This window comes from Frieseomelitta varia, unplaced genomic scaffold, assembly GCF_011392965.1.
Source record: "Frieseomelitta varia isolate USP_RPSP 00005682 unplaced genomic scaffold, Fvar_1.2 scaffold_909, whole genome shotgun sequence".
In the NCBI taxonomy this organism is placed as follows: domain Eukaryota; kingdom Metazoa; phylum Arthropoda; class Insecta; order Hymenoptera; family Apidae; genus Frieseomelitta; species Frieseomelitta varia.
In genome coordinates this window covers 767,808-793,334 of record NW_025110711.1, presented here as the reverse complement: position 1 = coordinate 793,334, position 25,527 = coordinate 767,808, and the positions used below count along the sequence as shown (strand labels likewise).

At 41.2% G+C, this 25,527-nt stretch overlaps 3 protein-coding genes and 1 long non-coding RNA gene across 6 annotated transcripts in view; 1 reads left to right on the top strand and 3 right to left on the bottom strand.

The window, feature by feature from the left end:
* Positions 1 to 25,527, top strand: part of LOC122537448 (cilia- and flagella-associated protein 298) — a 99,320-nt gene that overhangs the window by 29,361 nt on the left and 44,432 nt on the right. The window lies entirely within an intron of this gene.
* Positions 1,490 to 25,200, bottom strand: LOC122537450. Its single transcript, XR_006308625.1, has 3 exons — positions 25,190 to 25,200; positions 17,496 to 17,502; positions 1,490 to 2,058 (listed from the first exon to the last, which is right to left on the bottom strand). It is a non-coding gene; the product is annotated as an uncharacterized LOC122537450 (long non-coding RNA).
* LOC122537449 (protein tipE) lies at positions 3,112 to 7,213 on the bottom strand. Of its 3 annotated transcripts, XM_043670611.1 has the most exons (5): positions 6,893 to 7,213; positions 6,486 to 6,862; positions 5,723 to 5,981; positions 4,926 to 5,093; positions 3,112 to 4,576 (listed from the first exon to the last, which is right to left on the bottom strand). In XM_043670611.1, exons 2-5 carry the CDS (start codon positions 6,769 to 6,771, stop codon positions 4,531 to 4,533), a joined length of 759 nt encoding a protein of 252 aa, XP_043526546.1. In that variant the 5' UTR covers positions 6,772 to 6,862; positions 6,893 to 7,213; the 3' UTR covers positions 3,112 to 4,530. The 3 variants fall into 3 exon arrangements, with proteins under 3 accessions (XP_043526546.1, XP_043526547.1, XP_043526545.1); XM_043670612.1 differs by having other exon boundaries at positions 4,915 to 5,093; positions 6,486 to 7,213; XM_043670610.1 differs by having other exon boundaries at positions 6,486 to 7,213.
* Positions 7,372 to 10,577, bottom strand: LOC122537447. Its single transcript, XM_043670605.1, has 2 exons — positions 8,948 to 10,577; positions 7,372 to 8,004 (listed from the first exon to the last, which is right to left on the bottom strand). The coding sequence occupies exon 1, from the start codon at positions 10,299 to 10,301 to the stop codon at positions 8,958 to 8,960; it is 1,344 nt and encodes a 447-aa protein (XP_043526540.1). The 5' UTR covers positions 10,302 to 10,577; the 3' UTR covers positions 7,372 to 8,004; positions 8,948 to 8,957.

Genomic DNA, 25,527 nt, shown 5'->3' with positions numbered 1-25,527 from the left:
TTAAATAGCATTAAAATGGCACTCGAATGCAGAGTGTTCGTTTCATCTCGAAATAAAATTTTTCACGTTTATGGAGAAAAACTGACGCGACAAGAATGTTCATTGACTCTTTGGTGCATGAAATTTGAATGGGAAACGGAAAATTTCGACTTCGTAAAAAAAAAAGAAAAAAGAAAAAGAAAAATGGAGGAAAAGAAAAAAAACGTGTTTCTGTATATTTCAAACGAAATCGTACAACCTTTTATTTACAATAGTCCGTTAGTATCGCAGAACGAGCACGTTATATATAATATATTATGTACAATGTATTCAAGACTTACAATGGTACGCACGAAGCGCTGTGAACAATAATGTCTTCTTCGATCGGGTTTAAAATTCACGAGTAAAGAACCGGGGAAGCTTTCTCGAAGAGCGTTCATTGCTTCTCTTATTTTTCGTAAAATTTTCGTATCGTCGATTATCGAGAATTATTATTAATAAGTAATAGAAGAAGAAGTCAGAAGAAGAAGAAGAAGAAGAAGAGAGGAAAGAGAAAGGGGAAAGGAATTAACGATCGAGAAACTTCTATAAGCTAGATGTTTTTATCGAGAAGGGGATGGAAAGAAACGAGGAGACAGAGTGGGTTAAAAAATGGGAAGGGAAATCGATGTAACTGTAGCTTAACTATAATAAGTGCAGGTACGTTAGAATAATCAAGTAACATGCGAATAGAGCGTATTGTACATAAGTATCGATAGAAATAGATACCTTTTTTTTTTTTTTTACAATTAATCGCCGCTTTCTAATCTGTAACCGTCCGTGCAGTTTTCTTCGTTTTTCCTTTTCGTGTTACTTCGCCATTGCTCGCGAAGTATCTTGAAATTCATCGATTCAAATTTTAACCATTAATTTCTCACGTTTCCTTTCAGCTCTTTGTCTGAATGAAAAGTCGTTTTTCAATTATCACTTTGTTTTTCTTTTCTCTTTAGTAAATACCTTATTCTCCTAAGAATTTTCGTATAATCTATCTAATTGTATCGACGTCTTCTCCCGCGACCGATGATTCTAAATACGCTTAACTCGATGATCATTCCGCGAGGTTCTAATCGACTAACGAATTGGCACTAAATCCGATCTGATATGAGAGATATGGAAGTGCGTTGACGTTGAATGAGCACTTTCTCTCGTGGATGATAAAGCCCACGAACTTGTGCTTGAGTTTTCCGAAACGATTCTCGATGCTCGCGCGTACATTGATCCAAGCAACGATGCGTTGTTGATCCGATTGTAACAGCGATACGACGGTCGAAAGTTCTCGTAATTTTTGGAGACGTTTCAATAATTTTGACGACTGTCGTTCAACGATTCAACTCTCGGAATTTTTCATGTTTGATCGTTAAAGAGATTTTCAACTCGTATCGCACTGATCGGCGTATGGGACTATGAATTTACTGAAATTTATTATTTCTTGAAACAAAGTAGAAAATAAAACTTTTAATTTCGAAAATATTTACTACACTACGAATAGAGTAAATGTAAATTAGGAAACTTTTCACTATAAATTTTTAATATAACATATTTCCAAAAAGAAAGAAAAATAGAATTTATATAATAGTTTGTCGATCAGTGTCTCATTCGAAAAGTATTTTCATCAAAGGTTTCGCATCGATCGATTGGATTTTTAACCAACTATATACATATATCGTTCCGTGAGTCGAGCGTCTTTGAGCAAAAGTTCCACGTGACCGCAGAAAGGCGCAAGAGAGAAGATTTCGTTCACACCGTCCGACGAGAATTTCATTCGAAAGACGCGCTGGCCGATCGACCGATCGATCGACCGATCGACCGATCGCCGGGGCGCGCGCTAAACGGAAATCGATTAGCAAGCTTTGAGTGGGGAATGAGTGCCAAAACGCAGGCTCCGTTGGAATTCGCATCGCACTCGAGGCGAATCGGGCCAACTTGCTGGACGCCTAGAGTAAGGCCGAGTAAGGATTCACAACCATTCTAGATGTATAGGCTCGCGACGTATAGTTCCCGTACGCTTCGAAACAACCGCCCAGCTCGCTACTATTTCACCTACGTGTAAAGCTAACGATTTATTTATATCATGCAATCATGTTGCTACTCTAGACAAACAAGATAGTATGACATTTTGGTAAATACTTCAACTGAATTATTTGCAAACTTTTACAGGTCGTTTCACAAAATATGGACGAGAGGAATGTAATACATGTATACATTTGCGTATCTTTCTTTAAGAAGAAAAATTACTTTGAACTCATTTTCTTTTTTTTTTTTTTTTTTTTAAACTGTCATGCAGTTTCTCGTATCAATTAATGTGCGTCTGGTCTCTAAGGTCTCTAAGTTCATTCATTGCTATCACAGCAGATAGATCGCTCTAACGTTTCTAGACCATTTTGAAATAAAAAATTACGAATCGTTGCCTCGCGAATTCAATCGCCATTCGCTGGGTCACTGGTTGTTTCGCAGCTCGCTGAAACGCAGATCGCTCGTCCTTTTCGAAAAACCGAACTGAAAAACCGATATCTACAACGCTATAAACTACGACGCGCGATGCGTGCATGCGTGTGCACCTGCGCTTTACGCAAATATACATTTGTTCGTTCCTATCTAGAGCCACGAGGTACGACACGCGTCCGCGTAAAAAATTTGTAACAATCGTTATAACCGATCTCGTTGCTAATCGACGATCGATTATATTCACAGACTTAGCTTACCGGCTAAACTTAAACCTACGGGTTTTATCGTTTTTTTTTTTTTTTTGGTGCGAAGACGTATCCTGGAGGCGATCGCGTCACTGCCTTTGCATTTCTCACGTTTCGTTCGAGAATTTTGAAAATTTTACAAATTCAACTAACGAATCCCTTTTCTCCCGCCCACACACTCGCGCATTGCAAAAATAGCTGTGTTTTTTTGGATTCTTTGTCTAATCTTTGCGTTCATCACGCGAAAGCACTACGATCCACGTGTTTATATTTTGATATATTCTTCCAAGTCGAAAATATCTCCCCCTCCCTTCTCCTTGTCTCGTTCTCCTTAACCTCCGTCGCTGAATACAATTAACGATTTATTTATTTATTTATTTATTTTTGTTTGCTCTGCTTTTAATCTTTAAACGTTCAAAGTAGAAACGCCGAAATGACCGTACTGGCGCGTATACTCGCGTGACACGAGCCTGCACAGGATTTTGATTATTTTTCTTTCATTGTCGAAATGCACGACGAATCGATTGTTCCTCTTTCCATAAACGTACGAAGCTTCTCCTCCTCGGTTTTTCCGTCGACCGTCAAACTCGTATGCACGCAGATCTGGGTAAAATGATGTTTCGCAGAATTATTTTACGTTTCCAAATTTCTCTTCGACTGTTTGAAATATTGCTCGAAACAACGTGAAACCGTTAGCTTGTGCTGCTTCGAAAAACGCTTCGTCGTTTTTTTATTTCTTTGCATTAGCATTCTTACATCCGTCGTCTCAAACGTCATTTTACCCGTCATTTTACCATAAACACGACTTACAAATTACTTACATCGCTTATTCTATTACGAACGAATGCTGCGTTGAGAAACGTGCCACTTGAATATTTCTTTTTTTTTTTTTTTTGTTCCTTACGTTAAAAAGTTATCACGTTGCAGGAAGGCGCACCTTGTTACATCATAAATTACAATTTCTGAACATCGTTATGTTCCAAAATACTGGTAGATGATCGAGACCGAGCTCGCCGTTTCGATTAATTTAACCAAATCTACTTCTCCACGTAAATTCACCCTCTCTTTCTTCCTCTCTCCTCTCACAATTACAATTTATTGCACGTCATATATAAAAAATCTCGGAAAAGTGAGTACGCTCGACATCGAAAAAAATGTCGCGTCGATCACGCGACTCGAACGACAGTTACGCGGGATTGATCGTTTCCACGGCAACTCGGTTGTAAAAATATCGCGCGTATATTGATTCACGTAAGGGGCAAACACGTTACTTTCGAAAAATACGATAACACTGTTGATGAACGGTCCGACGTCGTGCGGTCGAACACAGTAACGACATCTTAAATTAATTTTCGGCCTGTTTCGCGCTTTCGTCTTTAGAAAGGAATCATTTTGCTCGCGACGAAAGGTGTTGTAACGTTAATTTTGATTTATTGCAAGTTGATGGGACGTTGAGGGGAAACAATTTGATTAGAATCGAGAGAACGGTCCCGAGACAGATAGATTAAAAGGAGGAAAAAGTCAGCGTGGTTACCCAAATTTCCTTTAATTGCAAAGCAATCGATTAGGCGCAAGTGCAGTTGCATCGCGATAGGCTAAGATCGATCGGAAGTAGTAGAAGTGTAAACAGGGTCAGACAGGAGCTGACGCGAGTTACGTTGAACAAGTTGCATTCTATGTTCGTTGCTGCGGATTTTCCTTGACGCTGCTATTGCTTTCGAACGATCGCTTTGATATTACAACGTGGAGCACGCTCCACGGGGATTTTTCAGTAATTGCATCGGCGTCACTCCCGCGCTGGGGGGTGAGCCCTTGGCAGCAGTCAGTATTCCTCCTCGTCCTCCTCGAACTCATCCTCTCCCAGGATACTGTACGAATGCAACAGAAAACTTGTGATAGAAAATACAGCAGGGCCTCTTTTGTCGAACTGAAACCATATTGCTTCGAGGAGTTATTTCTTTCACTCGAAGAGAAAACGAGAAATTTGGAATGCTAGTTTCTTGCAAATATATTGAGATTTTTAAATTTCTACAATGACGATAAAATTTTATGTTGTCATGACGAGTACGAACTGTACCGAATGGCACTGTGAAACAATCTTATTATTGTTAATTGTGAGAAAAAGGATGATAATCCCTCGAAGCGATTCTAGAACGCAGATAAGGTGTATAGGTTCTTCTAGCCTCACTGGGCACTGCATACATACACGTTACTTACTCTTCCTTCCTCGCGTACTTGTCAATCAAGTTACGACCTGGCCCTCCGCAACTTTTGCCCATCGGTGGACAGTACCAATAACACAACACGCCGAGGGACACTCCAAAAAGCACTGTAGGCACCACCAATGCTAGCACTAGATGCCTCAGGTTTTCATCCCAAGAGTACCTACAAACATATCCACAGTGTTACGATATAATTCGATAATTTGTTAACCGAGTTAACTCATCGCACGATCATTTCTTTACTTCGAGATACCACTTTTATCCAACTTTCAGATCTCTCTAGATCCGTGTACATTCTCACGTTTTTCATCCTGCGTTCGTAAGAACGCCTAAGTAAAGAACGGCCTAATTCATTCACGAGAACCTAACAGAAATCGATTCGTCTTTACGAACTTTTCTCTTTTTTTCTGTTGTGCCACAATTATATAAAGTTTCGCTTCAAAGAACGACCCGATTGGCGAACAGAAAGTACACGTGGATCGACTCGTTAAAATGACACGGTACGAAACGAGGTCTCGTAGCGTTTTCTAATTATAGAATCGCGTGTAATTTCGTCGTTGGTGGCGGATATCTTGGTGGCAAAGACGCGTGGACAGTGAAATTTCTAAAGAATGGAATTATTCGCGGTGAGCTTTCTAGCAGAGCACGTAATTTCCCACGGGCACGAAGATTGATATTGACAATCAAGATGACAGCGTTAGGTTCGATTTGCTGCGGACATGGCATGTTTCGTGCTTCCGTCGAACGTCGTTTGTCACGAATACGGGAGTGTAATTACAACGTAAATTATACCTTGCGACGACAGTCTCTGGGTTTGTCCTGCTGTAATAGCAGGGGAATATCTTCCCCAAGTTGGAATATCCGTATTTCTTGGCAAAATCGGAACAGTTCACCCTCGGTGGGTAACCGCAGCCCTCCGTGTTCACGAAGAATTTCGTGTCCGGCACGTCCCACGGTATGGAACCCAAAGGTTTCGCAGTGAACTCTTCGAATGTTAATCTCGTGTAGTTCACTCGTATCTGATGGCAACGGAGCGCCGCGCTGGTGCAACCTGCGATCGAGAAAACCCATTAACAGATCCACGTACAAATAAATATCAATCACACGTTGTAATTAAAATCGACGAAAACGTGTACAAATTTTGAAATCTATCGCGGCCTGTTATTGCTGGGAAAACTACTTTAACCACTGGCAACTGATTGCGGACCATAACGAGTGACCAAACCGTACATACACAATAATTCCGTCGCTTTCTTTTTGTGCTCGTCGGTACGAGTATCACTGGATAGAAATTATTGAGAAGTGATAAATTTATTATTTCTTTCGCCTTTACATTATTATACTTAAATATACTTGAAACTGGGAGAATTTATTGGAATTTTGGGGGCAAAAGATTCTCGACGTGCGGGGCACGAGGTTACAATTATTGACAAATTTTGGACGAATTTTTATACTTAGAAATCCGCACGCCTTTGTGTCAAAACTCGGGATGACCGAATGAAACAGAATACCAAGTTTACTACAGAGTTGGGGCGAAAAAATCCCGCAAATTTACCTTCTCTGCAGCTTGCCCAAGAGCAATTCTTCAGTCCCTCGGCGTAGACGTGGTCAGTGACGACGCATGCCACGGCGTGAGGAGAGAAATCGGCCAAAATCGTGGAGATGGCCGGCTCGACGACGAAAGGGATTAGAAAAAGGAAGGCGAAGACGGCAAGAATGGCTGTGCTGCCCAGGCAGAGGGACGTGTAGAACTTGGCTTTCTCGACCAGGGACGCGACTTCCACTACCGGTAGCACGCCACCCATGGTGCTGGATTTCGTGTCCTCTTCCTGGGCGCCCATGATTACCGTCGACTCGTCGGAATCAATGATTGCTCTCTTGTACGGGTCGCTTGGACCCTGTTCGTTCAAGTTCGAAGGAAAGCTTTCGTCGCCTCGACGAAGACACCGAGTCCGATCTTCTTCTGAAATTCTTCCTTCCCGACCCTTCTCGTATCGTGGAATCGCTTATCTTCACGCGGTTTACGCGACGAATGCTTTCTTTCTCAAGTAGTTCTTCAGATAGTTTTGTAATTGTCAAATTCGTCCCTGCTCTCGCTACGAGAATTAATTATGCGACGAGCGTAATAATGCGAATACTTTCGAATGCACTGAGCGACGTGTTTCCCAGATATCTTTTCTCGCAGGCTTGTCGTTGCAGCAACGATCGCCCCGGATCGATCATTTACCAGCAAGGCACGTCCTTCGGTTCTCAAAGTGGTTTTTCTTTGTTGCAGTGTCGCAGTATGATATTACAATAAGAGTTGCTTAGCCTCGAGTTTACTTAGCAGAGCTATACGTAATAAGTGGTTCTTATCTACTGTCACGGCGAATCAATCAGAAGGGGGACACTTAAAAGCTACCGACGAATCTCTTGTGTCACGTGTAAAAGACGCCGAATTGTCTGTTGTTTTCTTTTCTATCTGTTTACTTTCCGTCGTATCCGAAAGATGAATTGGTCGAGTCCAGATTCAGGATCCTTCTCCGTGTTCTTGTCGGCAGAAGAGAGACAGGCGAGAGTTGTGTCGCGCATCCGGTCGTGCGAACTTTTCCAAGCGATTCATCCGCGCATGCACAGGCGGTGACGCGGATATTCGAACAAAAAAGCACGTGCGCTCACGAGAAGTGTTCCTTTTTTTATTTTTTATTTTTTTTTTTTTATTTATTTTCTATTTTTTGCGTGCAGGCAGTGCAGGTAGGAAAAGTCTCGTTTTTTTTTCTCTTCTTTTTTTGGTACTTGTTCTTGACCGCTTGCTCCCTCTCTGTCTGTCTCTTTCTCTCTCTCTCTCTCTCTCTCTCTCTCTCTCTCTCTCTCTCTCCCTCGTTCCCTTTTTCTTTCTTTTTTTTCTTTTCCTCGTTTTTCAAAGATAGTTTGTGCTTTTTGCAGAAGTATCGGTACGTTTTGCTTTGTAGTTTTTGTATTTTTTGCAAGATGAGAATTTTAACCACGCGTTCCCCCCCTCCCCACAGCTTAATAGTGCCCGCGCAGGGAGAATATCGACTGACGAGCCGGACTCTCCTCCAGGAGGGGAATGCCTGCAAACAGAAGAGAGAATCTTTTATAAAAGTCCTGTCGTTACACTGTCGTTGCAACTTGCTTTAAATCTGTATTGGAGTATCGATTATACTTCGTTACACCGTCAGGCTGATCGAACAAATTGAAACAAGGCGACAGCTGTAATTGGCTCTTCGTTGAAATTAAATTGAATTAAATTGAATTACATACATAAATATGATCTTCCTGTTGACGACTATGCAACGATCGCGCAGCAGATTTTGTGCATTCGATGATCAACTCGACACAAATCACTTTAAAGGGCATAATCTATAGTATTGTTACATTGCTAAATTCTTATAGAAAGATTTCACAAAATGTTAGAAAATGATATTATGATATTACAAAATATTAGAAAATGATATGATATTGAAAAATATTAGAAAATGATATGATATTAAAAAGATATTAGAAAATGATATTATGATATTACAGAATATTAGAAACAATATTATGATATTACAAAATATTAAAAAATGATATTATGATATTAAAAAATATTAGAAAATGATATTATGATATTACAGAATATTAGAAAATGATATGTAATATTATGATATTACAAAATATTAGAAAGCGATATTATGATATTACAAAAGATAATATTAGAAATGATATTATGAAATGATATTAGATAATATTAGAAAATGATATTATGATATTACAGAATATTAGAAAATAATATTATGATATTACGAAATATGTACATTTTTAAAACGCAGAATAATCAGAATATAAAGTTCGAAAGCTCGAGTAACTCTTTACTTTCTCGAGCGGAAATTTAAAAAGTTTCAAAGTATATATTCTAAAAGCCATAAATCATTCTAGAACACCTTTCGGCATTATATACAAATAGCATATATACACTATAGCATATATATATACGCAATGATCTTTATCTCGTTTCTGTTCAACGATTCTTACGTGACGGATCTCAGAGCGCCATAGCAGAGTTTCCTCCGCCAGCATCCCCTAGGTTACCGGAAGCGCTCTTCTCTATCGACGCGAGTCCGGCACCGACCGTGCCCTTGAATCTCATCTTGGCGTCGTCTCCGACGACCACGGTCCTCTGACAAAAGATCAACGTCAGACAACTGACGACGAACAACACGCTGGGCAACACCAACGCGATCAGGAACTCCTTGTACGTGTTCTCCAGGTTGAAACGCGACACAACGACGCCGGTGTTGCTCTCGGCATAGTAACACGGGAACCTGGCGCGTGCGTTGTGATCGGAGCCGTCTTTCCCGTATAGGTGGAGGAATTCCTTGCACTCTTCGCGCAGAGTATTGACGCAGCCCTCGAGGTTGATCAGCAGGCGACTTTCGTTCGCTATGATGAGATCCTGCTCAGGCGGGGCCACCGTTCTCGTCTCGTCCAACGGCTTCGTCGCGAATATATTCAGATAGGAGAGATAGGTGAAGTTGGTCAAGTCGGTGAGGAGATCTTTCTCCAAGACGGAGCCGTTGATGCAGTCGACAGCCTCGACGCCCAACGTCGAGTTGAATATCCCGTAGCAGGACGCCATCATGATGTCGCCACGATCCTCGTGCCAGATCTCTCGGTTCGACTCCACGTCAATCGCTCGCTCGCACTGGCTCAGGTAGACCTTGTCGCCGCTCAGCAGGATCATGTTCTTGTTCCTGGTCGGGATGTCGACGCATCTGCGGTCGCAGTTGTACGGCGTTCTGATACGCTCGCAGGTGCCCCGGTTGCAGTTGAACAGACCGTCTATGTCTATGCAGGTTATCTTGCCGCGTCTGCCGGAACATTTCAACGGCGGGTCCGTGTCGTGGAATATACACTCGAACGCGTCCGTGATGTTGATGCACACACCGGCCGTGCAGTTGAACGTGCCGGTCAGGTTACGGCACTCGTCCGCGATGCATTTCGATTTCTTCGCGTTCTCCTGATCGATACCGTAGCAGGTCTTGTTGGTTGTGTTGGTACAGTTGGCCAGCAGTATCGCCGAGCCGTTTCTACGAAGGTTCACGTGAATCTGCACGCACGGCCCGGACGTTTTCGACAGGCACCACTCGCCGCAGCTACCCCATTCACAGTTGTCGGCGTTCACCGCCCGTATCGTCGTGCACATCACCGGCACCTCGCTGATCCCGGATTGAAACGCTCTGGTGCTCGGCATGTAGATCGCCACGGTCAGATAGACCAGAGCCACGGAGGACAACACCGCCGTCATCTGGCAGATGCAAATGGTCCCGCAGATCCGACCGTCCTGCGGCGGAATCACCAGGTTCTCCTCTGGCACTTGCTTCGGCATCCTGCCGTCTCTGTCGAGCTCGATTCGCTCAATTCGCCAAGTGGATCCCGATATATGTATATATGTATATATATATATATATATATATGTATTCCGAAAGTTTACATCCTACGTCGAGCCTGGTTACATCCAGACTACACTCTGCGTTGGTGGATTCCCTGAATCATTGTCGCAGCATCCTCGACGATCAAATTATTACTATCTACGAGATGTACACGGTCGAAGGCATCGACGTTCCGTGTCAGTATGTGAATTTATAGGTTGCCTGTAGACTGTACGTACCACCAACGGTCCGTTCCATCGGAAACGTTTGTTCAAGAATTTCGACGACTCATTCGTTTGATGTTTTCCTTTTGTCCTCCGGCTCCGTCAATTTGGTCCCAGTGAGGAAGATGTATTATCGCAGAGTGTGTATCACTATACCAACGATATTTTCGGAGGATATTCTCGACGAGATTTAAGATGTGGCTTCCATCTCGTCGAGGTTCATATCCACGTCAGAGTTTCTCGCGACCGTGTTCCGTCACCGTGTTCTTTTTGCAGCAGAACGAGGCTGGTCGCGCGCGTGTTCTGCTTTTCGCGTTCGCTTTGCGCCTCGTGCGAGGTGCGCGGCTCGAGCGGTTGTCGCGCATCGATCGATGACTTGCACATGCGCCTCCTCGAACTGCAACGACGCCGTATACTGCCGCATTTGACGTCATTCATGTACCATCCTGCCATCAGGAGCCATTCTCTGTTGCAGGATAATCGTCCAGAGATGGCGGGATCCGGCGAATCCAGAAATTCAATCTTCCCTCTCTCTCTCTCCCTCTCGCGATCAAATCTTTCTCTTTCACCTTCCTTTCATTTTGCACTTTTTCTTGCACGACTGAAGATTAATTCGGCAAGGATCGTGATTTTCTTCTTTCTGAAGATCTACAGTTGCACGTTTCTTGGGTTTCTGTAGTTAATCAGCGATTATAGAAATTGATTCAATTCTTCAAGGAAGAATAGAGAATTATCTCTCTTTATCCTCGAGATTCTCAGTATTTCTGACATTTCAGATCTAAAGGTACGTTATTGAGTTAAAGGATCGATGATTCGAAACCTTTTTTTTTTTTTTTTTACACGTTCCTCGATATATTTCCAGAATAAAGAAATCGATGTACCAACATTGCACGCAAGTGCAACGCGACACTCTAAACTTTATTCGAATGCGTGCTAGGTGAAACTGGGTCGAAGATTCAAACGCGATAAGATCTTTCCTCGATCATTCGAGGAGAGCTCGGTCGTTTTCAAAAGATGGAGGGAAGATTTTATTTTCACGATCCGCCGATGAATTATTTATTCGGGCATGAACTTCTCAAGTCGTTGTTCCGCAAAACAAATATATCTTGCAAGGAATTTAAATCTGTTGAATATTCAGTTCTGGATTTTGCGTTTTCACAGATTGTAAAAAGAGGCGAAGACTTCGGTCAAAGAGAAACTTCGAACTCTTCCTTCGTTTCCACGAGTCGGAAAATTTACGCTTCAAAGAAACCTGGATTATCGTTGCGCATTTCACTTTTTGTTTCTCGTAAGATCTGCCAGAATGTAAATTGCCTTTGGACTTGTACTCGTTTCGTTCGATCAAAACATTCTTTCATCAAAAAAGTTTGAATCGTAACTTTTATCTAACAATCAAATCTTCGATCAAATTTTGGCACTGACTGGCTAAAAAAAGGTAAAGAAGGAAGCAATTGAACGAAGCGCTTTTTCTATTCGAAGAGCGATTAACAAATTCGAATTTGAAGGATAAAAGATCCGCATGCAATTAGCGGCAAAGTTTCCCATCGACAATACGCGGCACGTAGGTCAGGATAATTTTTTCCTCGAGACATTTATCGATGTACGACACGAACCATACCGGCGCTACTGTGACACAGTTTTCCTCGCCATAGGGCTTACAGAACAGGTGACACAGTTTGAAAGCAGAAGCAAACACAGAAAGCAAAACACAGAAAGTAGCAAAAACAAGAAACACAAAGTTCACAGCACTAACGCGTAATTAATTGCGTCGATACGTAGACAGCTCTTCAATTTTCACCGTCTTCTATCATTCATAACTCGACTCGCTAAAGAATTTCACGAGGACTGTTAGTTTCTTCTTTAAACAAAAAAAAAAAAAAAGAGCGAAAGAAATCGTAAATTTGAACTCGCGTAGAAATCCTCGTACTGTCAGACGGGATTTTACCAGATTTCCCTTCGTGTAATTTTCGTGAAATATTAAGCGATGCGTGCGAGCACGCGAGAAATTCACGACTGCTGCAATTACCCGGACCCTCTCGCGGGGTCGTAGTACTTTCCTCGACGACTCGCGATCTAAAGCGGTAGAAAAGGCTCTTTTTTTACAATGCTCGTGAAATACAACGAGAACACACGCGAGCAGGAACCGACTCCAGAAACGTGGCTTATTTTTTTCTTTTTTCCTCTCTTTCTCTCTCCTCGCCGGGAGAAATTAAAGCTGAGATCGCGATAACGCATTCGCCCTCCCGCCTCCCCTTAATACCACTTAATTATCAGCCGGTCGCTTTCCATAACATGTACGCTCCAGTTTTTTTTAATTCGCGGCAAGTCGATGCCGTCCATGGAGGTTGCGACACAGTTTTCTCCTCCTCGGCGATAGGACCTTCGTTCGCGGCTGACACACTTCCAGGCGAAGGCGCAGCGCGAAAGAAGAGGAGACGAAGGAGCGGGAGAAAAGAAAAAGAAAGAAAGAAAAGTAGAAGGCGGAGGAAAAAGTGGAAGCCACGACGCGTTAGCACGTAATGTAGTTTATCGAGCGTTAGCCGCAGACGGTGTGGCGCCTGCTGTTTTACGCCTTGTGTGTATGTGTGTGTGTGTTCTTTCAAATCTCGCGCGTGTTTCATCTGCGATTACGAATTTCCTTCGTTCTTCTTTCTCTCCTCCCTCGAGAGATTTTTCTCTCTCAAGAAATTTTCCCGATTGATCCTCTGGAATTGTTTCTGCTCCTTTAAAAGTTCTTGAAAAGTCTCCGATATCTTCCACGCGTCTTCTCACGACGATTTTTAGCAAAAGTCCAACTTCCACAATTTCTATCTTCGTATATTTTTGTGAGACTCGCTCCAAGTTCTCGCGATGAATTTGTTTCAAATTTAACTCAATTTCCTCCGTAAATTTCCGTCAAATTCGAAAGGTTAGGAACTTGCTCGTTAATTCGACGTCTTGATGGCTGCCGCGTCTTCTTCGTTCGTGTCTCGAGTTTCTTGAACGAAAGCAGCCCGCGCTTTTCTTTTTCGCCCTTTTCTGTGTCCCCCGTGTCGTTTTCGTCGTGTCGCTCGTTAAACGAACACGAAACTCGCATACGCCGCCGTTGGTGGCATAAATATTTCGGGGCAAATGCACGCCGCTCCTCCGATTTCTCGGGCTCGTGAACGTGCACGATGAGGAGCACTCGGTACTTTCCTGGCGAACAGCAGTTGTTTTTTTTCTGCGAGTTTTCGAGCGAGTACGCGCGCCCGCTTCGTTTGCAAGCTTCGTTCGGAGTCGAACGAACGCTCCAGGGAGAGAAACCACCGAGAAATTTCTGTCACAGCTGCCTCTTTTCGCCAGAAATCATTGTCCTCGCGCGTAAAATCTCCCGTTCGATATGTTCGATGTTTTTACTTGTCGAAGAACTGCGCCAGCTCAAGGGAAAGGCTTCTTCAATGTTCCCGCGAAAAATTGTAGATTTTGTATCGATTGTCGTTACGCTGTAGGTACTGAAGTGAATGTTATTCTATATAGTAGACAATATAGTGTATAGACAATATGCAGAGTATAGAGGATGACGAATAAGCATAATAATTTTAAGTATCTACGGAATGAAAATGTATCACGAGAACGGTATAAATCGTAAAGTATCAGATTGTCGCACTCTTTCGCCAAAATAAAATTTTCTTTCGAAACTCGTTATCAACGTGTCACCTGACGTAAATTCGTTCTGCTTTTGTACTTATTTTACGGTGTAAAAACTTCCTTTCCGTTCTTTCGGTGGTGAAAAGACACACAAGATGGCAAAGATAAGGTTTCCATTGGAAAACAAGAAAGCATCTAACCATGAACACGACCATGAGCACTTGTGCTACTTCAATCCACGTCGTATATGATCTAATCGATCTAATCAATCTAATCAAGCATTAATGTACAAACAGATCACGTTCTGTCGACACTGGTTACGACGACGTAGCCATCGATGAGAAAAAAATTCCAAAGTGGAAGGAGCTTCGATTCACACGAGAAACCACTGTTATTTCCAAATTTAAAAAAAAAAAATATTAGAAAAAGGGACGACAACGGTAACACAAACGTATGGACGTGCGATACGCCTCCGCCGGAATTAGAAGCGAGCATTATAAACGCGAGTGCATGGAATTTTATCACCACGTGCTGCGTCTAAGAATAGCCATAGTCGATCGATCTGTTAACGATCATCATCAGCCTGCTGCATGCTACGCTCAATCGACTGCACGTCGTTGCATTCTCATTTTCTCGTTTCTTTGCCGAAAGACGAGCTAGCGTCCTTCGAATAAATGAAACGAACGCGGATTTATCTTTCACAGAAAAATTGCGAAACGCGAGCGAAAAGGGAACTGCGTCAATGAGTGGTGGAGAATCCGACCCACCTGGTCGCGCGTTTCTCGCACTCGAAGACGGGCTTAAAGCTAAAGATGCGTCGTCGTCCACCGACGATCTGACGATCACACGGCCCGTGACAACCACCTGTCAAACCAGTCGTTGCACGTTGTTTACATGAGCGTTTGTTCAAAGAGAGAGAGAGCCGCAGCGGAGATCGGAGCGAGCATGTCGTTCGCCGACGCAGTGCCGCGTGTGCCGATAAACCGCGTTGATAACGCTTTACGAGTGAATGGAGGGCGAGAAGCGCGGGCTCGAACCGTCTGGCCGTCAACTGGTTGTACTTACGTGAATCGACGATGGATCAGCGACTGGAAGAAGCCCCTGGAAAATCCGCTTTCCGCAGTCTCTCCCTGGTCTTCCTGGGGGAAACAAATATGGCGGTGCTACCACTGGAGCTGCGATGGCTCCACCTCGTTGTTGCCGTATCGTACCAGAAAATCAATACTCCTGTTGCCCACCAATACCCGTTGGGGTGGTTTTTCCTCGAAACGTGCTCTCTCTCTCTCTCTCTCTCTCTCTCTCTCTCTCTCTCAACGCTACGATATTTTCAGGAACGAGCAATCGTCGGTGTGCATGTGTATAGAACGACGAGTTCTATAGTTATATAGAGCAAGGAAGAGGAAGAGCACCACCGTAGAGTTGAACCAGCTCCTCTCGCTTTATCTCGTTCTGCCTGACTTTTTCTTTTCTATCGCCCCCTGTTTGTCTATCCTCGTTATGGTAGCTCGGCCATATCCTCCTTTCTCTCTCTCTCTCTTTCTCTTTCTTTCTCTCTCTTCCTCTCACTCACTCTGCTCGTGGCCTGTCCTATTCAACGGTGGGAAAAAGTGGCCTGAATGGGAATCGGAAAATCAGATTTCCTGATCCCGTTAACGGGGCTCGCCGACTGCTACCGTTCCTATTGTCGCTTCGGTTTACCAGTGTTCTGCTCGCTTCTTCCTTCGTCTCCTTTTTTCCCTCCCTCCGCCCATTCTCGGTGATCCGTGGCGCCCGCCGGCGAAACGCCGGTTTCTTTCACTTCGAATCGAACCGATTCGAGCCCCGGTTGTTCACTTACTATTGGCGGCAGATCGGTAAGCGAAGGACGTGATGATCCATCGGTCGATCCTCTCCATTGTCCGAAACGAAACGTTTGAAATTTCGACTGAAGGACGAAGACCACAGCTCTTTCTCTTTCTCTCTCTCTCTTTCTAGTCTGCCGGTGGCCTGATTAAAGTTTTCTGCAACAATGGCGGAAGTTAGCCTGCATTCCGTTGTCAGGGTAGTTTTATCGGTTAACTCTGCATTCGCGGCGATATCGATCCGTCCGGACGTCGAATTCGATTCTGCGGCCACTCTTTCCTCCTCCGGTTTAATTCGCGCCACCGCGCGACAACGGCGGGAATAATCAACCGGAAAGTTGGAACAATAACGAAAATTACTTCGCGTCGACGAAGTACATTGCTATTTTTGTTCGTCTCTTTTTTTATTAATTAACTCGCCCCGGTCACCGCGCGGTCGGTTTAATTAATCGTGCGCCTTCTCGACTCGAGTAACGGACCCTTTTCTCGCTGGTTACTCTCTCTTCCTTCGACTTGTCGGACGAAATCAATCACAGAAAATTTCGCTGCAGCCGAGAGAAATCACGTTTCTGGAAATAATTTATGTCTGCCAGTTTGAGACATACTAGCAGATCTAATTTCGCTTTCGACGAGATATCTGTATCGAAGTCATCGCTGTTTTTTCGCCATTTTCTTCATTAGCATCTAAAGTTTGATAAACGAAGGCAAGAAGTTTTGTAGGACTTTCAGAAAAATTGGCAAAGGAGAGTGATTGAGGAATACAGCGTTTTCTTTCTCAAACTTTCGACAATATTTCATATCTTACTTCTCTATTTTCTTGCATCTCTTCATACTTGAATAAGCTTGATCAGCTCCTGCAGGAAATAACCTCCGAACGAAAAATAATTTCAAAGTGATCTAAATAATAATGGAAATATTGAATAAATTAATGCTCGTAATTTAAATGTATAATTTAAAAATTTCTAATTAAAATTATTATATAATTTTCTAAAATTTAATTTTATTAATAAATAAATGATGAAATAAAAAATAGAAAATAATAAAACTTGTTCTGTGTTTAAGTATATAAAAATTACTAAAATGTTATTAAATGATTTAATATTACATATATTATATTAAATACTATATTATATTATGTTATATTAAATCGAGAAGTCGAAGAATATCGAAGAATATCGTGGATTCTCCGTAAGAGGAACATTGCCTGCCTAATCTTGCACGTTTGCGGACGTCGTTAATCTCTCCTCTCGTTCGTTCCTTTCGACGTCGGTAGGAGAAAAAGAAAGCAGAAAAAAGTAGCGAAGGAGAAAAGGGGAATTCGTCGCTGATAGTTTGTTGGTTCGCCACCAGTTATGAATGAAAGTACGATGAAAGCTTTTTATGATTGCCTCCCTTTCCGCGACGTTCTTGCCTGCCTTGAGAGGGATGCGAAAGAATAAAAGAGGCGAAGAGCGAAGCCGCCGGGCGATTAATCAACGCCATTTCTGCCTGCAACGAAACATAAATTGGAGAACTGATCCGCGGATTATTTTTAATCATCCAAGTTTAATATCATTACCAATTGTCACGTTGTTGCGATCCATCTTAGTGGTATAAATTCGAGGATATCGAATTAATCTTTGAAATTAATTTCCCGGTTGCCTCGACGATACTGATTGTTCGAAATTTCTTCTCCTCAACAAACGCGACTCGCACAGTTCGAAGAATCGTATTTCATCGTTTCTCGTGCTCTTGGCCGATTTCTTCGACAAAAGTAGCGAACTTCACTTTCTCACACGTAACTGATCCCGTTGTGTAAATTTCTACGTAGACATATTCCCGTTGCCCTGGTGTAAAAAATGTACAGTTTCAAAAATTTCGTCCTTCTAAAGACAATAAATTTTCTCCAGAAATGAAAAAATTAATTTATGTTACATAAATAAATTATGTTACATAAATATGCTACATAAATTAATTTTAAATTATATTTAAATGTATTAAAACAATAAATTTTAATATATTTAAATAATTAATTCTTTTATTTAATATTTATCAAATTATTTTCTTTAACGATGACATATTATTGCGTGTTATAATCTCGTAATTCATAGAAAATTCTCTGGAATGAAACTTCCTATACGTATCTCTCCAACAAAACTCAATTAAATTTACTCGTGTATACTCTCCAGAGTTACTCGCGACGCATTTCGTCGCGCGAGACGATTTTTCGGAATTTTCGGTGAGCAAACGCAGAAATGATGTGCGCGTGGGCAAAAATACCAGCTTGGAAGAGGCGCAAATAACGGAATTGTGATAACGCGGTTCAACCTGAAATTACCATAGCAAACACGAGCAACGACCGACTTCTATGTACTCGTCTCTCTGTTTCTTTTCCTTTCTCCGCGTGGCGAATAGCAATCGACTGGCAAGGCTAGTTGCGCTTGCCTGCAATGAGTAAATTAGAGCGGTTGGCTCACGTGCCAAAGAAATTGGCGTCCAGTCCCTGAAACCGTCGGGGAACCGATATTTCCGAGAAAACGATGCACAGACATGCACGGACAATCCTTCTTCCTCGAAAGTAATAAAGTAACAAATACATGCAGGGGTGAAAAAGAGCATAGAAATTTTGAACTTACGTGGTTGGAAGTAAAAATAATGTCCATTAAAAAATTAAGATGATGAGAAAAAGATGTCAAGCTTTTGCTATATCTGCACGCTATGAAGTCTTACCCTCAAAATATCTTCGTCTTTGCATACACACACAATCGTACTCTTATATTTTATGCTTGGAAACGTGCAGCTAACAACATACAGTCCCAAACCTGACCAGAACAGGCGACAATGGTCCCCCGCACAGAAAGAAATTCCAAAAAAATAAAACTTCCTCACCCCCACGTACATTTGAAGTTGAAACGACGCAACGAACCGATAAGCGAGTCTGAAAATCAGCAGTTGCCTCGTTTCGATGTTTTCCCATCGATTTTCCGTGTTCGCTTTCGAATTCGATACGTGATAAGAAGTGGAAAAAGGATAGAAAAAGTAGAGGAGTACGTGCTCGACACTGTGCCAGAACCACTTTCGAATGTACCAGGAGAGTGACGCAATTTGGAAGATAAGTTTCTTGGGAAATCGATTGGAAAGGAGGAACTTGAAGTAGAAAGTGTATTTTGTAATGTACAATGGCTAACAGCGTTCGAGATTTGATGGGTTTCTAATGAAAATTCATTAGATATTAATATTATTAATACACGTTCAAACTCAATTTTTAAACCGTGCGTGCATTTTTCAAATCTTCATTCTTTTTGCGTTGTTATTTTATCGAAACAGCATCATTTTCTTTAATTTTATACAGCGACGTACGAGAATAGAAGGATATGATACACTTCCGTGAAAATGGAAACGCGTACAGGAAGCATTTCTCTGGATTCGCCGAAGATAATTTATCACGAACGTGGCTTTAGTCTTTTCTATTACCGTACGACGAGTTCCTCGAAAATTTTATTCGCAAATCGAACGAAAGTTTCGACGAGTTTCTATTAAATTTCACGCGCGTATTGCTCGCATGTATTCGGAGTTCGTAAGATGCGAAATAATTTAATTGCACGATAAATTTCCAGCGAACGTATATCATATCTTAGCGAACAGCCGAGGACAATTTCACAAGAATATAATGATTTGTAGTAACGTTACTGAAACCAACATTTCAATAATCGCGTGCTTTTGGAAATTGCCGGAACATAAAACGCCAGCTCTCGCGACTGACAGAGAGCAATTATTACCATTGAATTGCTCGATCGGATCATCGGGGGAAACCGGGTGTACGCGTTTTCGTTTTATGATTAATGAAATCTATTCATCGTCGCCGGACGCAAGTTGATTTCGGCGTGAATTATTCCGTTTCTGATAACATCGTCGGACAATTTCCCTCGGTTGACCAGGGCCGTGAATGTCGAAAGGTCCGCGCTGGATCACGCATTCTTGCGCGTGAAACAAGCCAGTCGCGATTTTTCGCTTTACTGAGGTTTGAGATGATTCACTTTTGGATTTTGAAAAGATACTACTCTTAACAGCATCTTGGAACTTTGAAGCAGTATCATTGGGAAACTATTGGGGGCCATTTGGGAATAATTTGAGATTAAATTAGTTAGATTTGAGATTATTTATTTAATTGAATTTTATTTTACACGTCGCTGAAAATATAACATGTTCTCAATAGCATCTTATTGCGTGAAAATATCAACTTTCAATCGGTATCATTGGGAAACCATTGGGTACCATTTAGGGCCAATTAGACTAAATTAGTTAGATTTGAGATTATTCATTTAATTGAATTTTATTTTACACGTCGCTGAAAATATAACGTGTTCTCAATAGCATCTTATTGTGTGAAAATATCAACTTTCAATCGATATCATTGGGAAACCATTGGGTACCATTTAGGGCCAATTTGACTAAATTAGTTAGATTTGAGATTATTCATTTAATTGAATTTTATTTTACGTCGCTGAAAATATAACGTGTTCTCAATAGCATCTTATTGCGTGAAAATATCAACTTTCAATCGGTATCATTGGGAAACCATTGGGTACCATTTAGGGCCAATTAGACTAAATTAGTTAGATTTGAGATTATTTATTTAATTGAATTTTATTTTACACGTCGCTGAAAATATAACGTGTTCTCAATAGCATCTTATTGTGTAAAAATATCAACTTTCAATCGGTATCATTGGGAAACCATTAGGTACCATTTAAGGCCAATTTGAGATTAAATTAGCTAGTTTTGAGGTGATTTATTTCATTGAATTTTTCACATCATGAAGAATATAATTTCAATCCTATGGCGACCATCTGGGAGTAATTTAAGTTTTGATATCATCTAATTTAATCGAATTTTTTCTTACATATCACGAAGAGTATAAAGTACAGAACAGAATTTTAAAGTGTCCCAAATTTTTTAGTAATCTGACACAAATTTCTACAGTCATCTACAACCGAACGATATAATCGGATCTATCGTCGATTAAGATGCAACACACGTTTTAACAGGCGTTTATTTATATTTTATGAAACGTCATGTCTTTAAAAATATATCTTCTCGTAGTAACGTTTCCTCTCATCGACTTCTAGATGCGACAACCTTCTAGAAATGCACGGAATAATAAACAGAAAACGCCGAATGCAGGAACGATGATAAATTGTACAAAGTTGGCTCGTCTGGCCCCTTATGAATATTCGTCACGGTCGAAGTTATTGAGGAAAGGTCCAAGGTACACGTTCGAGTTAAAGCACGTTGTACCTTTTTAATCGCCCAACTCGTCACACTGCGTTCGCGATTTCACCTCGCGAGATCACCTCTAATTGCGGCCAAACCGTGCTTAGCGTCGTAGATTCATCGGCGGTCATTTGCATTTGACGCATCGCGTAATGTATGCGGATTCTCCGTGAAATCAGTTATACGGAATCCTTGCTGTACACCGAGAATTCGTCACGCTCGGAACGATCCGCGAGATTTCGTTCCGTCACCGTTGTTTCAACGAAAGGAAAAAAAAAAAAGTTTTTTAAACAACATTAATTTAAACAGCTCGTTTGAAAAAGAATTTTATCAGAGCGTGGAACTATGGCTCGAATTTTTCAAAGTTTAATCTCCGGAAGGATTAATAGCGGGGGATTGTAGCAGAAAGTTTCCCTCGTAACGGCAGTGAAATAAGGGAAGAAGTTGGAATTCAAAAAGTTGCCAGATGTCGGAAAGAACGAAATGATGGCGGAATGGCTATCAGACACGAGCGAATGGAAGACCAGCTACGACGAAGACCCGGCAACGTCATTTGCATCTGACACACTGTCAGTTAGTCGTAGGATTATCAATAAATTCAGTGGACAGTGCAGGTATTGTGGAGGGATGTCCCATTTGTGACACGTTCCCAGCGTTATATGTATCTGTTAAAAACGATCGTCGCTTGTCGAAAACTTTGTCTTCTTACTTTCTTCTTTTTAAGAAAATCATCTGTTTGTTCGAAGTAATGACATATTATTATATACTATACATATAGTATATACTATATACTATAATATGTATACTAAATATATTATATAATATAATAAATACTATATACTATAATATATATATTATACTATAAATACTATAATATATATAATATATACTATGAATACTACAATATATATAATATATTATACTATAAATACTATGATATATATAATATACTATAAATACTATACTTGTACTTAAGTATAGCACAAAAGTATAGGGGTAGGTAGAGTATATAACAGATATGAAGAGTGGAAAGCGAGAGTGAGAGAAACAAAGAGAATGAAAAAAAAGAGAGAAATGTAAACCAAGTCCACTTTCATGGCTGTGAAGCCGAAAAATAAAATTATCTAATCTAATCTATAAATACTATATACTATAATATGCTAATATACCATAGTATATATAGTTTATAGTTTGTAGTATATATAGTATATAGTTTATAGTTTATAGTATATATAGTATATAGTTTATAGTTTATAGTATATATAGTATATAGTTTATAGTGTATAGTATATATAGTTTATAGTATATAAACATACCATACCATACTATAAAACATCGGATCATACTTATTTCGTTCAATATTTTAGTTCCTTGAAAAGGAAGCGATGACACAAACGTCAAATGATCCTCTTTATCGACAAGTTTTGTCTCTTTTGACAATTTATTTTGTCATTTGACGACACGGAACATCTCCGTTCCGTACGAAAGAAGATCACTTGGTTTCTTTCAAACGACGAGATTCTGCCGGATTGTGAGCCCGCACGTCCGGAGAAATGGGGAGGAGAAAAAGGGCATGGCGGATCGATCGGGAGCAGAATGTACAATTAACGTGGGAGATGTACAGGCGTCATTTGCATCGGATATTTCCGCGAGGGTTGGGTCGGCAGATTATCAGTGAATATCCGTAGAACAACGTGCACGGATGCGAGAAAGACGTTTGGCCCACATTTCGGTTCATTGGCTCCCGGCCAATTTCCCCCCGGCGGGAACCGTCGCCCTAAGAACAAATCGCCCCTCTCTCAGAAACGACACCGGTTAAATTGCTAAGGCCAATCTTTTCTCTGTCTGCCGTGACTTCCGTCATAGCCGAGCCGCGGTAACAATGTACGTCTCACACAATGGCGATTCATCCCCTTTGTCGTCTCCTTTGCGTTCGTCGCGCGCCGCGGGCTTTCGCGCCGAGGAACACGGAATCGTTGTTCAATCTCTCTCTCTCTCTCTCTCTCTCTCTCGGAGTCAAAAAAACGCTTTACCTCGAGTAAGATCCCGACGAGATAAGTTTCATCACGGGCACGGTTCGTTTCGAATCGATCGAGACAGTGAGCAGCGGTGGCAGCCATTCGTCACATCCGGAGATGGTAGCCGCCGGCGAATACTCGAAATTCGTCGGGGATTATTACCAAAATTCCTGACATCCTTGTCTACAAGGCTTGTTGACTTCCACCCACGTGATTCGTCGCGAGCCGCGCGCGGAATTTCGGTCAGTATTATATTACCGCGTTCTCTAAGCAGCTGTCCAGCGCTCGACGCTTCCGCCACGTCCAACTTTCTCGCCGATGTTCGCTGATGTTTCCGTTTGTTTTTCGCTGTGAAATCTTTGGCCGTAGGAATTCCTCCCAGAGCGCGTCCTTCGATTTCGAAACACGGCCAAAATAGAGAGCATTTTTCATAATTGTCAGAGTCACCTCTAATTTTTAGTTCTCTTTAATCTTCTCTGATTTTTAGTGCTCTTTGATCTCCAAGTTTTAGTTTTCTTTGAGAAGTACGAGAATTTTTAATTCTCTCCTTTTTTTTCCTTTTGTTCCACATTTTTTGTAATTGTCAAAGCCATCCCTAATTCTTGGTGGGTTTTTAAATGTTTGCTTTGATTCAAAGGAATATTTCATTCCTTTTTCTTCATTCCACGGACGGATTGACATTTTTCAACGTAGTCGTTCCTATTTCCAGATTAGCTATCTCGTAAAATATGAGAGTCCATAGAAAAAATGGCAAACGTCATAATTGTCAAAGTTATGCCTAATTCTTAGTGGGTTTTTAAATATTTTCTTTGATTCAAAGGATAATTTAATTCCTTTTTCTTCATTCCACAGACTGATTGACATTTTTCAACGTAGTTGTTCCTATTTCCAGATTAGCTATCTCGTAAAATATGAGAGTCCATAGAAAAAATGGCAAACGTCATAATTGTCAAAGTTATGCCTAATTCTTAGTGGGTTTTTAAATATTTTCTTTGATTCAAAGGATAATTTAATTCCTTTTTCTTCATTCCACAGACTGATTGACATTTTTCAACGTAGTCGTTCCTATTTCCAGATTAGCTATCTCGTAAAATATGAGAGTCCATAGAAAAAAAATGGCAAACGTCGACCGTAATCTATTATAACGCTAAACAGCGATCACTCGATACCTCTTCTCGAAGCATGCGAACTTTTGCAACTTTAAACGATCTCTTAACGTTTATTTGCGAGCGGACGTGCTCGAGGGCAGCGAGGATTACGCGTATAAATTTCAACTAGCCGGCTTAAAGAACTTTAAAAGCTAGTTAAAAGTTGTTACTTTTTCAACCAGGCCTCTTTCTCCTTCGACTTAATAATTAAACAGAAGGTCGTTCCCTGAAATTTTCTTGGATAGAATCGACCGACGAGATGTGACCTCTGAGTGTCTCGTGATAAAAATTCTTCCTTAACGAATTCCTTCGCCGCGTCCATTCGTCCATCGGGCGCCGAAAACCGCGGTAGATATTTCTTCTGCCAAAGAGCAAGAGGTATGTGGAAAGGGAGAGATGAAAGGAGCGAAATAGAGGCCAATTCTGTTGGCCAAGCTAATATAGACGATTGATCGCCCCTTTCACGTTTGTCAGAGGAAAAAGAACGTTATTAACATCGTGAACACTGGTTTCACGAGTTTAATGTGAGACCAGGTTACAGCAATGTTCATGGTATTTTCTTGTTGATGATACATTTAACGTGTGACGTAAATTACACACGCCTCCTGCCTGGTGGGATTTATTTCACAAAAAAAAAATTGGAATTCTTTTCAAGAAACAATTTTATTTTCTTTCTGTTACATAAAGCTAGTTATTTTCTTCAAATTACGAGGTTGTGCAATTAAGTGAATAAATACGAGCAAAATGATTACACACAACCTATGTTTCAAAGGATTAATGTTAGACATCATGTGAAATATCTTTGAACTTGATGTTGTACTATGATTACAGTTGAAACAAAAGAATTTACTATAAGTCACGTACTTTCGATATTATCTCCATTGATATTTTCTGAATATGAACATTTCTCGATTGTCAAAATGTTACTCCGTAGGTTATTACTATCATTTGTTAAAATAATATTTAAACCTAGTGGTGTGATTATAAAGTATTTGCTTAAAATATCGTATACCGTAAGAGTGACGAACACTCGAAACCTGCACGCCCAGTCTGTAAACACGTTCTACTTACGAGACTCTCTCGGCTGACC

Excerpts from the sequence above, each read along its gene's own strand:
- LOC122537449 (XM_043670610.1), bottom strand. The coding sequence starts at position 6,771 with ATGGGCGCCCAGGAAGAGGACACGAAATCCAGCACCATGGGTGGCGTG. Across the intron at positions 5,982-6,485 it reads TTGGGCAAGCTGCAGAGAAG|GTTGCACCAGCGCGGCGCTC; the intron begins GTAAATTTGCGG and ends TCTCGATCGCAG. Across the intron at positions 5,094-5,722 it reads CCAGAGACTGTCGTCGCAAG|GTACTCTTGGGATGAAAACC; the intron begins GTATAATTTACG and ends ATATGTTTGTAG.
- LOC122537447 (XM_043670605.1), bottom strand. The coding sequence starts at position 10,301 with ATGCCGAAGCAAGTGCCAGAGGAGAACCTGGTGATTCCGCCGCAGGAC.